This window comes from Balaenoptera musculus, chromosome 9, assembly GCF_009873245.2.
Source record: "Balaenoptera musculus isolate JJ_BM4_2016_0621 chromosome 9, mBalMus1.pri.v3, whole genome shotgun sequence".
Taxonomy (NCBI): Eukaryota; Metazoa; Chordata; class Mammalia; order Artiodactyla; family Balaenopteridae; genus Balaenoptera; species Balaenoptera musculus.
Genome location: NC_045793.1, coordinates 77,721,907 through 77,739,750, shown reverse-complemented (window position 1 = coordinate 77,739,750; position 17,844 = coordinate 77,721,907). Strand labels below are relative to the sequence as shown.

The following is a 17,844-nucleotide window of genomic DNA, read 5'->3' as shown; positions in this document are numbered from 1 at the left end:
TGTTTTTTACGTTTTTTCCCCTGTTGTAATTCATTTCTAATCTCATAGTGTTGTGGTCAGAAAAGATGTTTGATATTTCAATTTTCTTAAATTTACTGAGGCTTGATTTGTGACCCAAGGTGTGATCTATCCTGGAGAATGTTCTGTGCACACTTGAGAAAAAAGTGTAGTCTGCTGTTTTTGGATGGAATGTCCTATAAGTATCAATTAAATCTATCTGGTCTATTGTGTCATTTAAAGCTTCTGTTTCCTTATTTTCATTTTGGATGATCTGTCCATTGGTGTAAGTGAGGTGTTAAAGTCCCCCACTATTACTGTGTTACTGTCGATTTCCTTTTTTATAGCTGTTAGCAGTTGCCTTATGTATTGAGGTGCCCCTATGTTGGGTGCATATATATTTATAATAGTTATATCTTCTTCTTGGATTGATCCCTTGATCATTATGTAATGCCCTTCCTTGTCTCTTGTAACATTCTTTATTTTAAAGTCTATTTTATCTGATATGAGTATAGCTACTCCAGCTTTCTTTTGATTTCCATTTGCATGGAATATCTTTTTCCATCCCCTTACTTTCACTCTGTATGTGTCCCTAGGTCTGAAGTGGGTCTCTTGTAGACAGCATATAGATGGGTCTTGTTTTTGTATCCATTCAGCAAGCCTGTGTCTTTTGGTTGGAGCATTTAATCCATTCACATTTAAGATAATTATTGATATGTATGTTCCTATGACCATTTTCTTAATTGTTTTGGGTTTGTTTTTGTAGGTCCTTTTCTTCTCTTGTGTTTCCCACTTAGAGAAGTTCCTTTAGCATTTGTTGTAGAGCTGGTTTGGTGGTGCTGAATTCTCTTAGCTTTTGCTTGTCTGTAAAGCTTTTGATTTCTCCATCAAATCTGAATGAGATCCTTGCTGGGTAGAGTAATCTTGGTTGTAGGTTGTTCCCTTTCATCACTTTAAGTATATCATGCCACTCCCTTCTGGCTTGTAGAGTTTCTGCTGAGAAATCAGCTGTTAACCTTATGGGAGTTCCCTTGTATGTTATTTGACATTTTTCCCTTGCTGCTTTCAATAATTTTTCTTTGTCTTTAATTTTTGCCAATTTGATTACTATGTGTCTTGGTGTGTTTCTACTTGGGTTTATCCTGTCTGGGACTCTCTGCACTTCCTGGACTTGGGTGGCTATTTCCTTTCCCATGTTGGGGAAGTTTTCAACTATAATCTCTTCAAATATTTTCTCTGCTCCTTTCTCTCTTTCTTCTCCTTCTGGGACCCCTATAATGCGAATGTTGTTGTGTTTAATGTTGTTCCAGAGGTCTCTTAGGCTGTCTTCATTTCTTTTCATTCTTTTTTCTTTAGTCTGTTCCGCAGCAGTGAATTCCACCATTCTGTCTTCCAGGTCACTTATCCATTCTTCTGCCTCAGTTATTCTGCTATTGATTCCTTCTAGTGTAGTTTTCATTTCAGTTATTGTATTGTTCATCTGTTTGTTTGTTCTTTAATTCTTCTAGTTTTGTTAAACATTTCTTGCATCTTCTCGATCTTTGCCTCCATTCTTTTTCCGAGGTCCTGGATCATCTTCACTATCATTATTCTGAATTCTTTTTTCTGGAAGGTTGCCTATCTCCACTTCATTTAGTTGTTTTTCTGGGGTTTTATCTTGTTCCTTCATCTGGTATATAGCCCTCTGCCTTTTCATCTGGTCTATCTTTTTGTGAATGTGGTTTTTGTTCCACAGGCTGCAGGATTGTAGTTCTTCTTGCTTCTGCTGTCTGCCCTCTGGTGGATGAGGCTATCTAAGAGGCTTGTGCAAGTTTCCTGATGGGAGGGACTGGTGGTGGGTAGCTACATAATCCATCTTGCATATAGTTATGTTCTTTATAAGAAAAATGGATTCTCACACTAGTCACAAAATGATTTAAACTTAACTACTTCACTTTTGAGTATTTTATTTCCCAGTTTTTCCATTATTAATGTGCTGAAGCAAATGAAAAGTGCAAAAAATAACATTACTTTTTTTGTTTATACAAGTAATATGTGGTCATTTTTGAAAATATGGAAAATGCTGGAAGGGACTCAAAAAAATATTCTACCTCAAAATAACTGCTATCTACATTTGTTTACTTTTTCTGTGCTTGCCTATTTTTAAAAATTTTATTGAAATATTTGATTTACAGTGGTGTGTTAGTTTCAGGTGTACAGCAGAGTAATTCAGTTATACATATACATGTATCTATTCTTTTTGAAATCTTTTCTCATATAGGTTATTACAGAATATTGAGTATAGTTGCCTGTGCTATACAGCAGGTCCTTGTTGGTTATCTGTTTTATATAGTAGTATGTACACTTTTAAACCAGACTAATTTATCCCTCCCCTCCTTTCCCCTTTGGCAACCATAAGTTTGTTTTCTATGTCTGTGAGTCTATTTCTGTTTTGTGAATAAGTTCCTTTGTATCAGTTTTAAATTAGATTCCACATTTGAGTGATATCATAATGGTATTTGTCTTTCTCTGACTTAACTTCACTTAGTATAATAATCTCTAGGTCCATCCATATTGCTGCAAATGGCATTATTTTGTTCTTTTTTATGGCTGAGTAGCATTCCATTGTATATATGTACCACATCTTCCTTATCCATTCATCTGTTAATGGACATTTAGGTTGCTTCCATATCCTGGCTATTGTAAACAGTGCTGCAATGAACATTGGGGTGCATGTATACTTTCAGAGCATGTTTTTCTCCAGATATATGCCCAGGAGTGGGATTGCTGGGTCATATGGTAGTTCTAATTTTAGTTTTTTAAGGAACCTGCATACTGTTCTCCATAATGGTTGTACCAATTTACATTCTCACCAACAGTGTAGGAGAGTTCTCTTTTCTCCACACCCTCTCCAGTATTTGTTATTTGTAGACTTTTTTTTAAATAAATAAAATTTTATTTATTTAATTTATTTATTTATGTATGGATGGCTGTGTTGGGTCTTTGTTGCTGCATGCAGGCTTTCTCTAGTTGTGGCAAGCAGGGGCTACTCTTCCTTGTGGTACACGGGCTTCTCATTGCAGTGGCTTCTATTGTTGCAGAGCATGGGCTTTAGGTGCGCAGGCTTCAGTAGTTGTGGCACACGGGCTCAGTTGCTCTGCAGCATGTGGGATCTTCCAGGACCAGGGATCAAACTTGTGTCCCCTGCATTGGCAGGTGGATTCTTAACCACTGTGCCACCAGGGAAGTCCCTGTCGACTTCTTGATGATGGCCATTCTGACCAATGTGAGGTGGTACCTCACTGTAGTTTTGATTTGCATTTCTCCATTAATTAGTGATGTGGAGCATCTTTTCATGTGCTTGTTGGCCATCTGTATGTTTTCTTTGGAGAAATAACTATTTAGGTCTTCTGCCCATTTCTTTTTTTTTTAATTAATTAATTAATTTTTGGCTGTGTTGGGTCTTCATTTCTGTGCGAGGGCTTTCTCTAGTTGTGGCAAGTGAGGGTCACTCTTCATCGCGGTGCGCGGGCCTCTCACTATCGTGGCCTCTCTTGTTGCGGAGCACAGGCTCCAGACGCGCAGGCTCAGTAGTTGTGGCTCATGGGCCTAGTTGCTCTGCGGCATGTGGGATCTTCCCAGACCAGGGCTCGAACCCGTGTCCCCTGCATTGGCAGGGAGATTCTCAACCACTGCGCCACCAGGGAAGCCCTGCCCATTTCCTGATTGGGTTTTTTTTTTTTCCCCTGGATATTGAGCTGCATGAGCTGTTTGTGTGTTTATCTGTTTTTTTCATGGTTGACTGCACAAAGAAGTTCTATTTTATAAATTAAATGGGACATGAGGTAGGAGGCCATACCTTTTCACTTTCAGTATCCAGAGCTGACGTAGCTTCATCCAACAGTAGGATTTGGGGGTGTCGGATGAGGGCTCGGGCAATAGCAATCCTCTGTTTTTGACCTCCTGAAAGCTGAGTCCCCTTATCTCCCACTCTTGTTTCATATTTCTGCAAGTTAGCCATTAATAAAGTTAATAAAGTTCTAGCTCAGAAAAATTCTAATGACATACTGAATAAACTTTTACTTCTTAACACTTGATAGTTCTAATTATAAGAAAAAATTACTTAGAATCACTAAAAAGTTTCTGTAATGACTACCAAGTTGTCCCTTTAATTTGTTTTTTAACAGGACATTCATTTTCAAAATCAAACTAGAAAATTAATGACCTTAGTTTTCAATGGTATGCTGCAACTAATTCTCCAGTTCCTACCATTATCAAAATGTCAGTTGATCTGCTATCATTGGAGTCCTAAAAAGGTTACATGTTAATGTTTAAGGTATAACATTTTTATTTATTTTTTAAAAATTATTATTTATTTATTTTTATTATATTTTTGGCTGTGTTGGGTCTTCGTTTCTGTGCGAGGGCTTCCTCTAGCTGCGGGAAGCGGGGGCCATTCCTCATCGCGGTGCGCGGGCCTCTCACTATCGCGGCCTCTCTTGTTGCGGAGCACAGGCTCCAGACGCGCAGGCTCAGTAATTGTGGCTCACGGACCTAGTTGCTCCGCGGCATGTGGGATCTCCCCAGACCAGGGCTTGAACCCATGTCCCCTGCATTAGCAGGCAGATTCTCAACCACTGCGCCACCAGGGAAGCCCTAAGGTATAACATTTTTAATTTGAAATATTCACATGACCCACATGGAGCCTAGTTTATTCTTTTTTAAACTCATTCATTCACTTAAATATTTACCAGCTACCTATTATGCCAGAACTGTGGGAAGTATAAAAATGAATCTCTGTTCTTACACTTAAGGAATATATATAATCAAGAGAAAAAAATACATACACAGCACTCAAAATAAGATCAAGTTACTAGTCACTGTGAAAATTGTTTCACTGAACTCTTACTTTTCAAATCCATATTGATTTCACTGCAATTTGGCTATAGTCATAGCTGCTATAATGAGGTAATAAATAGGGAGTGTTGGGGACCATGGAAATTGGAGAGTACAGGTCCTCTCCAAAGAAATAAAACACTAAAGAAAAACAATGTTATACCAAAATTAACTCAAAATGGAGTGTGAAATTAAAAGTAAAATGTAAAACCATAAATTTAGAAAATAAACAGTGGAGAAAAATCTTCAGGACCAAGGGCTAGGCAAAGAGTTCTCAGACTTGCCATCAAAAGCACAGTCTGTAAAAGGAAAAAATGAATTGGACCTCATCAAAATTAAAAACCGAAGCTCTGAAAAAGACCCTGTTAAAAGGATGAAAAAATAAGCTACAAACTGGGAGAAAATATTTGCAAACTACATTTTCAACACAGGACTACTAACATGAATATATAAAAATCTGTCAAAACTCAACAGTAAAAAATAATCCAATTAGAAAATGGGCAAAAGACATGAAAAGACATTTCACCAAAGAGGAAATATAGATGGCAAATAACTATATAAAAAATGTTCAACGTCCTCTGCCATTAGGAAATGCAAATTAAAACCACAGTAAGATATCACTATACACCTATCAGGATGGTAGAAAAAATAGTGGCAACAGCAAATGTTGGCAAAGATTCAGAGCAACTGTATCCCTCATACTGGCTGGTGGGAAAATGAAATGGCAGAGCCACCTTGGAAAACAGTTTAGCAGTTTCTTATAAAATTAAACAAGCAATTACCATATGGTCTAGCAATTGTGCTCCTGGGCATTTATCGCAGAGAAATAAAAATTTAGGGTCACACTAAAACCTGTACACAAGTATTTATAGCAGCTTTACTCTTAATAGCCCAAACGGAAACAACCTAGATGTGCTTCAACAGGTGACTAGTTAAAAAAGCTGAGGACCATATAGTAGCTCTATTTTTACTTTTTGTAAGGAACCTCCATACTGTCCTCCATAGTGGCTGTACCAATCTACATTCCCACCAACAGTGCAAGAGGGTTCCCTTTTCTCTGCAAAACAGAAATAGAGTTACAGATGTAGAAAATAAACTTATGGTTACCAGCGGGTAAGGGGAGGGGGATAAATTGGGAGATTGGGATTGACACATACACACCACTATATATAAAATCCATAACTAATTAGGACCTACTATATAGCACAGGGAACGCTACTCAGTACTCAGTAATGGCCTACATGGGAAAAGAATCTAAAAGAGTGGATAAATGTATATGTATATAAGTGATTCACTTTGCTGTACACCAGAAACTAACACAGCATTGTAAATCAACTATACCCCAATAAAAATTTAAAAAGCTGCGGGTCATTCAGACCATGGATCCACCCGACTCAGCAATAAAAAGGCATGAACTACAGTTATATACAACAGCTTCAGGGAATTATGCTGAGGGAAAAAGCTAATCTCACAAGGTTATATACTGTACATATGTTTACATAACATTCTTAAAGTATAAGATTGCAGAAATGGAGGACAGTTAGTGGTTGCCAGGGGTCGTGGGGAGTAAGGGCAGGGAAGAGGGGTGTATGGCTATAAAAGGGCAACATGAGGAATCTGTGGTGATGGAAACGTTCCATATCTTGACAGGGGTAGTGGATACATGAGTCTACACATGGAATAAAATTGCATAGAACTACAAACGTATACAAATGCAGAGAAGTATAATAAAACTGGGGAAGGGCTTCCCTGGTGGCGCAGTGGTTGGGAGTCTGCCTGCCAATGCAGGGGACACGGGTTCAAGCCCTGGTCTGGGAAGATCCCACATGCCGCGGAGCGACTGGGCCCGTGAGCCACAATTGCTGAGCCTGCGCGTCTGGAGCCTGCGCGTCTGGAGCCTGTGCTCCGCAACAAGAGAGGCCGCGACAGTGAGAGGCCCGCGCACCGCGATGAAGAGTGGCCCCCGCTTGCTGCAACTAGAGAAAGCCCTCGCACAGAAACGAAGACCCAACACACAGCCATAAATAAATAAATAAATAAAATTTAAAACAAAAAAAAACTGGTAGGGAGGAGAGAAGATGGCGGAAGAGTAAGATGCGGAGATCACCTTCCTTCCCACAGATACAGTAGAAATACATCTACACGTGGAACTGCTCCTACAGAACACCCACTGAACGCTGGCAGAAAACGTCAGACCTCCCAAAAGGCAAGAAACTCCCCCCGTACTTGGGTAGGGCCAAAGAAAAAAGAAATAACAGAGGCAAAAGAATAGGGATGGGACCTGCGCCAGTGGGAGGGAGCCGTGAAGGAGGAAAGATTTCCACGCACTAGGAAGCCCCTTCGCGGGCAGAGACTGCGGGTGGCAGAAGGGGGAAGCTTCAGAGCCACGGAGGAGAGCGCAGCCACAGGGGAGCGGAGGGCAAAGTGGAGAGACTCCCGCACAGAGGCTCGGCGCCGAGCAGCACTCACCAGCCCAAGAGGCTTGTCTGATCACCTGCCGGGGCGGGCGGGGCTGGGAGCTGAGGCTCGGGGCTTTGGTCGGATCGCAGGGAGAGGACTGGGGTTGGCGGCGTGAACACAGCCTGAAGGGGTTAGTGCACCACAGCTAGCCGGGAGGGAGTCCGGGAAAAAGTCTGCAGCTGCCGAAGAGGCAAGAGACTTTTTCTTCCCTCTTTGTTTCCTGGTGCTCGAGGAGAGGGGATTCAGAGCGCCGCCTAAACGAGCTCCAGAGACGGGCGCGAGCCACGGCCATCAGCGTGGGCCCCAGAGACAGGCGTGAGACACTAAGGCTGCTGCTGCCGCCACCAAACAGCCTGTGTGCGAGCACAGGTCACTCTCCACACCGCCCCTCCCGGGAGCCGGTGCAGCCCGCCACTGCCAGGGTCCCGTGATCCGGGGACAAGTTCCCCGGGAGAACACACGGCGCACCTCAGGCTGCTGCGACGTCACGCCGGCCTCTGATGCCGCAGGCTCGCCCCGCCTCCTCTGCACCCCTCCCTCCCCCCGGCCTGAGTGAGCCAGAGCCCCCGAAGCAGCTGCTCCTTTAACCCCGTCCTGTGTGGGCGGGAACAGACGCCCTCAGGCGACCTACATGCAGAGGCAGGTCCAAATCCAAAGCTGAGCCCCGGGAGCTGTGCGAACAAAGAAGAGAAAGAGAAATCTCTCCCAGCAGCCTCAGAAGCAGCGGATTAGAACTCCACAAACAACTTGATGTGCCTGCATCTGTTGAATACCTGAATAGACAACGAATCATCCCAAATTCAGGAGGTGGACTTTGGGAGCAGGATATATTAATTTTTCCCCTTTTCCTTTTTTTGGTGAGTGTATATGTATATGCTTCTGGGTGAGATTTTGTCTGTATAGCTTTGCTTTATAATAGCTTTATTTTACTTCACTGTATTTTATCCTCTTTCTTTCTTTCTTTCTATTTTTTCTCCCTTTTACTCTGAGCTGTGTGGATGAAAGGCTCTTGGTGCTCCAGCTAGGCATCAGGGCTGTGCCTCTGAGGTGGGAGAGCCAACTTCAGGACACTGGTCCACAAGAGACCTCCCAGCTCCATGTAATACCAAACGGTGAAAATCTCTCAGAGATCTCCATTTCAACATCAAGACCCAGCTTCACTCAACGACCAGCAAGCTACAGTGCTGGACACCCTATGCCAAACAACTAGCAAGACAGGAACACAGCCCCATCCATTAGCAGAGAGGCTGCCTAAAATCATAATAAGGCCACAGACACCCCAAAACACACCACCAGACGTGGACGTGCCCACCAGAAAGACAAGATCCAGCCTCATCCACCAGAACTCAGGCACTAGTTCCCTCCACCAGGAAGCCTACACAACCCACTGAACCAACCTTAGCCACTGGGGACAGATACCAAAAACAAAGGGAACTACAAATCTGCAGCCTGTGAAAAGGAGACCCCAAACACAGTAAGATAAGCAAAATGAGAAGACAGAAAAACACACAGCAGATGAAGGAGCAGGGTCAAAACACACCAGACCTAACAAATGAAGAGGAAATAGGCAGTCTACCTGAAAAAGAATTCAGAATAATGATAGTAAAGATGATCCAAAATCTTGGAAATAGAATAGACAAAATGCAAGAAACATTTAACAAGGACGTAGAAGAACTAAAGAGGAACCAAGCAAAGATGAAAAACACAATAAATGAAATTAAAAATACTCTAGAAGGGATCAATAGCAGAATAACTGAGGCAGAAGAACGGATAAGTGACCTGGAAGATAAAATGGTGGAAATAACTACTGCAGAGCACGATAAAGAAAAAAGAATGAAAAGAACTGAGGACAGTCTCAGAGACCTCTGGGACAACATTAAACACACCAACATTCGAATTATAGGGGTCCCAGAAGAAGAAGAGAAAAAGAAAGGGACTGAGAAAATATTTGAAGAGATTATAGTTGAAAACTTCCCTAATATGGGAAAGGAAATAGTTAATCAAGTCCTGGAAGCACAGAGAGTTCCATACAGGATAAATCCAAGGAGAAACACGCCAAGACACATATTAATCAAACTATCAAAAATTAAATATAAAGAAAACATATTAAAAGCAGCAAGGGAAAAACAACAAATAACACACAAGGGAATCCCCATAAGGTTAACAGCTGATCTTTCAGCAGAAACTCTGCAAGCCAGAAGGGAGTGGCAGGATATACTTAAAGTGATGAAGGAGAAAAACCTACAACCAAGATTACTCTACCCAGCAAGGATCTCATTCAGATTCAGCGGAGAAATTAAAACCTTTACAGACAAGCAAAAGCTGAGAGAGTTCAGCACCACCAAACCAGCTTTACAACAAATGCTAAAGGAACTTCTCTAGGCAAGAAACACAAGAGAAGGAAAACACCTACAATAACAAACCCAAAACATTTAAGAAAATGGGAATAGGAACATACATATCGATAATTACCTTGAATGTAAATGGATTAAATGCTCCCACCAAAAGACACAGACTGGCTGAATGGATACAAAAACAAGACCCATATATATGCTGTCTACAAGAGACCCACTTCAGACCTAGAGACACATACAGACTGAAAGTGAGGGGATGGAAAAAGATATTCCATGCAAATGGAAATCAAAAGAAAGCTGGAGTAGCAATTCTCATATCAGACAAAATAGACTTTAAAATAAAGACTATTACAAGAGACAAAGAAGGACACTATATAATGATCAAGGGATCGATCCAAGAGGAAGGTATAACAATTGTAAATATTTATGCACCCAACATAGGAGCACCTCAATACATAAGGCAAATACTAACAGCCATAAAAGGGGAAATCGACAGCAACACAATCATAGTAGGGGACTTTAACACCCCACTTTCACCAATGGACAGATCATCCAAAATGAAAATAAATAAGGAAACACAAGCTTTAAATGATACATTAAACAAGATGGACTTAATTGATATTTATAGGACATTCCACCCAAAAACAACAGAATACACATTTTTCTCAAGTGCTCATGGAACATTCTCCAGGATAGATCATATCTTGGGTCACAAATCAAGCCTTGGTAAATTTAAGAAAATTGAAATCGTATCAAGTATCTTTTCCAACCACAACGCTATGAGACTAGATATCAATTACAGGAAAAGATGTGTAAAAAATACAAACACATGGAGGCTACACAATACACTACTTAATAACGAAGTGATCATTGAAGAAATCAAAGGGGAAATCAAAAAATACCTAGAAACAAATGACAATGGAGATACGATGACCCAAAACCTATGGGACGCAGCAAAAGCAGTGCTAAGAGGGAAGTTTATAGCAATACAAGCCTACCTCAAGAAACAGGAAACATCTCGAATAAACAACCTAACCTTGCACCTAAAGCAATTAGAGAAAGAAGAACAAAAAAACCCCAAAGCTAGCAGAAGGAAAGAAATCATAAAGATCAGGTCAGAAATAAATGAAAAAGAAATGAAGGAAACAATAGCAAAAATCAATGAAACTAAAAGCTGGTTCTTTGAGAAGATAAACAAAATTGATAAACCATTAGCCAGACTCATCAAGAGAAAAAGGGAGAAGACTCAAATCAATAAAATTAGAAATGAAAAAGGAGAAGTAACCACTGACACTGCAGAAATACAAAAGATCATGAGAGATTACTACAAGCAACTCTATGCCAATAAAATGGACAACCTGGAAGAAATGGACAGATTCTTAGAAATGCACAAACTGCCGAGACTGAACCAGGAAGAAATAGAAAACATGAACAGACCAATCACAAGCACTGAAATTGAAACTGTGATTAAAAACCTTCCAACAAACAAAAGCCCAGGACCAGATGCCTTCACAGGTGAATTCTATCAAACATTTAGAGAAGAGCTAACACCGATCCTTCTCAAACTCTTCCAAAATATTGCATAGGGAGGAACACTCCCAAACTCATTCTACGAGGCCACCATCACCCTGATACCCAAACCAGACAAAGATGTCACAAAGAAAGAAAACTACAGGCCAATATCACTGATGAACATAGATGCAAAAATCCTCAACAAAATACTAGCAAACAGAATCCAACAGCACATTAAAAGAATCATACACCATGATCAAGTGGGGTTTATCCCAGGAATGCAAGGATTCTTCAATATACGCAAATTAATCAATGTGATACACCATATTAACAAATTGAAGGAGAAAAACCATATGATCATCTCAATAGATGCAGAGAAAGCTTTTGACAAAATTCAACACCCATTTATGATAAAAGCCCTGCAGAAAGTAGGCATAGAGGGAACTTTCCTCAACATAATAAAGGCCATATATGACAAACCCACAGCCAACATTGTCCTCAATGGTGAAAAACTGAAACCATTTCCACTAAGATCAGGAACAAGACAAGGTTGCCCACTCTCACCACTATTATTCAACATAGTTTTGGAAGTGTTAGCCACAGCAATCAGAGAAGACAAAGAAATAAAAGGAATCCAAATCGGAAAAGAAGAAGTAAAGCTGTCACTGTTTGCAGTTGACATGATACTATACATAGAGAATCCTAAAGATGCTACCAGAAAACTCCTAGAGCTAATCAATGAATTTGGTAAAGTAGCAGGATACAAAATTAATGCACAGAAATCTCTTGCATTTCTATACACTAATGACGAAAAATCTGAAAGTGAAATTAAGAAAACACTCCCATTTACCATTGCAACAAAAAGAATAAAATATCTAGGAATAAACCTACCTAAGGAGACAAAAGACCTGTATGCAGAAAATTATAAGACACTGATGAAAGAAATTAAAGATGATACAAATAGATGGAGAGATATACCATGTTCCTGGATTGGAAGAATCAACATTGTGAAAATGACTCTACTACCCAAAGCAATCTACAGATTCAATGCAATCCCTATCAAACTACCACTGGTATTTTTCACAGAACTAGAACAAAAAATTTCACAATTTGTATGGAAACACAAAAGACCCCGAATAGCCAAAGCAATCTTGAGAACGAAAAATGGAGCTGGGGGAATCAGGCTCCCTGACTTCAGACTATATTACAAAGCTACAGTAATCAAGACAGTTTGGTACTGGCACAAAAACAGAAATATAGATCAATGGAACAGGATAGAAAGCCCAGAGATAAACCCACGCACATATGGTCACCTTATCTTTGATAAAGGAGGCAAGCATATACAGTGGAGAAAAGACAGCCTCTTCAATAAGTGGTGCTGGGAAAATTGGACAGATACATGTAAAAGTATGAAATTAGAACACTCCCTGACACCATGCACAAAAATAAACTCAAAATGGATTAAAGACCTAAGTGTAAGGCCAGACACTATCAAACTCTTAGAGGAAAACATAGGCAGAACACTCTATGACATACATCACAGCAAGATTCTTTTTGACCCAGCTCCCAGAGAAATGGAAATAAGAACACAAATAAACAAATGGGACCTAATGAAACTTAAAAGCTTTTGCACAGCAAAGGAAACCATAAACAAGACCAAAAGACAACCATCAGAATGGGAGAAAATATTTGCAAATGAAGCAACTGACAAAGGATTAATCTCCAAGATTTACAAGCAGCTCATGCAGCTCAATAACAAAAAAATGAACAACCCAATCCAAAAATGGGCAGAAGACCTAAATAGACATTTCTCCAAAGAAGATATACAGATTGCCAACAGACACATGAAAAAATGCTCAACATCATTAATCATTAGAGAAATGCAAATCAAAACTACAATGAGATATCATCTCACACCAGTCAGAATGGCCATCATCAAAAAATCTAGAAACAATAAATGCTGGAGAGGGTGTGGAGGAAAGGGAACACTCTTGCACTGTTGGTGGGAATGTAAATTGATACAGCCACTATGGAGAACAGTATGGAGGTTCCTTAAAAAACTACAAATAGAACTACCATACGACCCAGCAATCCCACTACTGGGCATATACCCTGAGAAAACCATAGTTCAAAAAGAGTCATGTACCAAAATGTTCATTGCAGCTCTATTTACAATAGCCAGGACATGGAAGCAACCTAAATGTCCATCGACAGATGAATGGATAAAGAAGATGTGGCACATATATACAATGGAATATTACTCAGCCATAAAAAGAAATGAAATGGAGGTATTTGTAATGAGGTGGATGGAGTTAGAGTCTGTCATACTGAGTGAAGTAAGTCAGAAAGAGAAAAACAAATACAGTATGCTAACATATATACGGAATCTAAGGAAAAAAAAAAAGGCCATGAAGAACCTAGTGGCAAGACAGGAATAAAGACACAGACCTACTAGAGAATGGACTTGAGGATATGGGGAGGGGGTGGGGTGAGATGTGACAGGGTGAGAGAGTGTCATGGACATATATACACTACCAAATGTAAAATAGATAGCTAGTGGGAAGCAGCCGCATAGCACAGAGAGATCAGCTCTGTGCTTCGTGACCACCTAGAGGGGTGGGATGGGGAGGGTGGGAGGGAGGGAGATGCAAGAGGGAAGAGATATGGGAACATATTGTATATGTATAACTGATTCACTTTGTTATAAAGCAGAAGCTAAGACACCATTGTAAGGCAATTATACTTCAATAAAGATGTTTAAAAAATAAAGTTGGAGAGACCAAAAAAAAAAAAAAAAAAACTGGGGAAGTCTGAGCAAGATCAGTGGATTGTGTCAAAATCAGTATCGTAGTTGCAGTACCCTATTAGTTTTGCAAGATGTCATTGGAGGAAACTGGGTCAAGGGTACACAAGATCTCTGTATTCCTTACAACTGCACATGAATCTATAATTATCTCAAAATGTTTAAAAAAGAAAGTACCATAAGGAATAAAGCAAACATGGCTACAGTACAAACCCAGCCCTCAACCAGCAGTTTGAGGTGACTTAACATGACCTTGTTTGCTTCTCACGACATTTGTACAAGGTAGACACCACGCCTAATTTCCCCGTTTACCAGTAAGGAAACTTGGTATCATGGACTTCAGTGTCTTGTCCAAGGTCACAGTGCTAGTACAGAGGCAAGTTCTGTTACAAGACTTTGAAGCATAACTTTGGGAGCTGTTGGAGGAGGAAAACAGTTTGCAGTTGAGTCTGGTATCAGCCTAGGAAGCTACCAGTTCACTTACTTCGGGTAAGGTCTCGATGAAAGGATGGATGTTGGCTGCTTTGGCGGCACTCACGATTTCAGGCATCTTGACAGACCGGCTGTTGTCTCCATAGGCAATGTTGTCGGCAATGCTGCAGTCAAACAGGATGGGCTCCTGGGACACAATGCCGAGTTGGGCTCTGAGCCACTGGATGTTGAGCTTCTTTGCTTCTTGACCATCTAGGAGCTGAAAACCAAAGTCCACAAACTATAAGAAGGGCTTAAAAAACAAACCAAAAAACAACTAAACAGTACGTTACTAGGAGGACTGTTGCACGTGGGCATCAGCAGTTTGTGAAATACCAACCCTCACAGCCTGTAAGCTCTTACACTGCTGGAGGCCAACACAGCCAACAAAACGATTTTTTTTTTTTACGTTGACTAGGCCATCCCTTTCTTGTTCTACCTGGGAAAATGGTGGCACGTTTGGCCCCATCTTTCCACGTTACTTTCTTTGTTCCTACCTGCCCTCATCCAGGCAAGTGTACCGTCCTCTGCCTTTAAGAAGTATGCAGTTAGGTGTCCTGCTCATATCTGCTGTCGCCTGAACAACTGCAACCTTTCACCTTGACTGTATCCCCCTCCTCCAGGCACACCAGGAAAAAAAGCAGATCGGCAGCATGGCCCCAGATTTTGAAAGTTGGTTATCTCCTTTCCTACCTCTACCTCTCTTTCACTTGAGGACTACCAGGCTTCAACTTCCCCCATTTCTCTTTCTGATAGCACTAAGGACAAGAGTTCAATGGAAAGTGGACAAGCTCAAAGGGCAGTATCTTTATCTTTGGGAAACTGGCTTTGTTGACGGTGGTTTTGATTATTTTTTGTTTGCTGTAAGCAGGAGGCATGGTGCTTCTAGAGGAGCCTTGTGATGGGCTGAGAATACAGCTTCCAGCAATGCAGGGGGCACGGTGAAGGAATACACACAAGTCCAACTAGTCTTGCCCCCTAGAGAAAGAAGTTCCCACTGTAGTATTAGCACGGCACACCTACAGAGTACTGTTGAGCTGGTTTGCCCATATTCATACCTTCAGAGTAATTGTAATAGTGGAAGCATAAGATTTTCCCCAAAGAAACAACAAGGTTTAACATTCTGGTGACTGTCTAAATGGTGGTGGGCTTCCTGGGCTAGGTCAGTGGGTACCATCCCAAGGTAATGGGAAATGCAGGCATTATCTGTAAGAGCCAAGTCTCCACTCATGGAAGAGGGCCAGGGGCTAGACACCACAACATCAATGCTGAAAGCCAAATATGAGAGGGCTGGAGTTCGGGTTAGAGAGATGGCAGGGCAGGAGGAGGAGGGGAGGCAGTCCTGGGAGTCTACTCAGAACTCTGGCAGGCCTGTGCGGCTTACCTTTATAACCCAGGAAGCGAGTGAGTGTTCACGCAGGAGGCTCCAGCTGGCTCAGAAGGCCCAGGGCAGGGCACAGATCAACTTCATACTCAGGTACTTTCTGAACTACACTCAATTCCTGATGTTCTACCCTATTGTCCCCATGTATTTGTCTGACTGTGGGTGCCACCTTGGGGTTTATAGAATGTGGTCATCGTATCAGTTAGGATTATAGGTCTTGTCCAGTTTTTTCTGTTATGGGAATATTGGTTTAGCCACTTGAAATATTGCCTCAAATCAAGTTACCAATTTAAGAAAGTGTGCTCACCACTGTTCCAGCCAAGGGGTCGTAGAACCGCTCCAGGAGCTGGACCACCGTGCTTTTCCCACAGCCGCTGCTGCCCACCAGGGCCAGCGTCTGGCCCTTCTTCACCTCGAGGCTCAGCCCCTGAAGCACGGGCACGTTTGGCCGCGTGGGATAGTTGAACACAACTTCATTAAGTGTCACATTTCCTTCAAACTTATCCTAAAAAATAGGCATTTTTATGTTGCTATTGTAATTGGTCTGATAACGATTGGAATAAAAAGTATAATTTCAAGGGCTTCCCTGGTGGCGCAGTGGTTAAGAATCCTCCTGCCAATGCAGGGGACACGGGTTCGAGCCCTGGTCCGGGAAGATCCCACATGCCGCGGAGCTACTGCGCCCGTGCGCCACAACTACTGAGCCTGTGAGCCACAACTAATGAAGCCCATGCACCTAGAGCCCATGCTCCGCAACAAGAGAAGCCACCGCAATGAGAAGCCCGCGCACCGCAACGAAGAGTAGCTCCCGTTCACTGCAACTAGAGAAAGCCCACGTGCAGCAATGAGGACCCAATGCAGCCAAAAATAAATTAAAAAAATATATATATATAATTTCAAGGAAGCTTTACCAAACACTATAGCAGAGAAACATACAATTCATATTCAGTACAGGTACTGGCACCAGTTAGTATTGGTAGCAAGTTGTTATATAAAATGAAGATGGGAGCCAGGGGTACAGGTTAAAGAGAGTCATATTACAGAGTTGTTAACTAAACTCAAAATTTCTGGTTCATTGAAGACAAATACTTAGTTTTCCCAACTGATGATTTTGCGGCTGGAGCCAAGTCAACGGCCCAAGGCTCAGAGGCTTGGGGACTTAGAGCAGTTTCTACCTGCCGTCTCAGTGGACAGCCCTTGCCTGCAGCCCTGGTGGCCTCTTTATCTCCCTCACTGGGCACAGCTTTTTTCTCAGAACAGGAAATACCTGGTGAAGTTCCAAAACGGTTGTGTTAAGTCCCCATCGCTTTACCCACGCTGCTTCGCCTGCATTAAAACGTGCAGCGGCTTGTGTTATGCAAGGAACACAAAGAACACTGACATCTAAGTTTGGGGATAGTAAAGGACTATTCCTCCTACTCTGAATAAAGTGGCCTTCTCACCAGTCGTAACGCTGTGACGACAACATGTGATGAAAGCCAAATTGCTAATGCAGTTACACACAGAGCTACAGGCACATACCTTCCATGCAGAAATGACTCAATTTTCATGGAAATTATTCAGTTCTAGTACATCTGGATTTGGGGGTTCTTTACTTTTGACGTGCTCATCCTTGCAACCCCCTATGAAATTTGAAAATGCCAGGAAAGTTGGCCAAATATTATTAGCCTTGTAACTGTCACAAAGCCAGTGAAGTGAATGTCAGTGTAATCACTACAAATTTATCCTGTGGTTACGACTGCCAACTAAAAATTGCCACTTGCCATCTGCCTGTACAAGGACAAAGTCACAGACTGCGGCAGCCGCCAGCCTTCAACACACCCTGAAAGGAGTTCAGGGCGGAGATCAGGAATGAGGCACTCTGTGCTCTGGGAAAAACTGGCAGAACAGGCCTTCAGATAGTTAGATATTTTCAGGAGAAAATTTTATGAACCCAATTTCTTGCATCTTCTCGTACCTAGAAAAGCACTACAATCGTTAATGGGGGC

The 17,844-nt window shown here is 41.6% G+C and overlaps 2 protein-coding genes across 8 annotated transcripts in view; one reads left to right on the top strand and one right to left on the bottom strand.

Annotated features, from left to right (window-relative positions):
• ABCB4 (ATP binding cassette subfamily B member 4) overlaps positions 1-17,844 on the bottom strand; it is a 93,793-nt gene that overhangs the window by 4,459 nt on the left and 71,490 nt on the right. For 5 of the 6 annotated variants that reach the window (XM_036863801.1, XM_036863800.1, XM_036863803.1 and 2 more), the window contains 3 exons: positions 16,164-16,361; positions 14,486-14,692; positions 3,836-3,982 (listed from right to left, as the gene is read on the bottom strand). In XM_036863801.1, the coding sequence (XP_036719696.1) occupies positions 3,836-3,982; positions 14,486-14,692; positions 16,164-16,361 (552 nt within the window). The remainder of the gene's footprint in view (positions 1-3,835; positions 3,983-14,485; positions 14,693-16,163; positions 16,362-17,844) is intronic. The other variant, XM_036863802.1, reaches the window with a different exon arrangement.
• CROT (carnitine O-octanoyltransferase) overlaps positions 1-17,844 on the top strand; it is a 104,749-nt gene that overhangs the window by 73,109 nt on the left and 13,796 nt on the right. Inside the window, exon 18 of one of the 2 annotated variants that reach the window (XM_036863815.1) lies at positions 6,523-6,607. The exons of the other annotated variant lie outside the window; for it this stretch is intronic. Within the exon in view, the coding sequence (XP_036719710.1) occupies positions 6,523-6,556 (34 nt within the window). The 3' untranslated portion in view covers positions 6,557-6,607. Of the gene's footprint in view, positions 1-6,522; positions 6,608-17,844 lie in introns of those variants that run through there. 2 annotated transcript variants of the gene reach the window in all.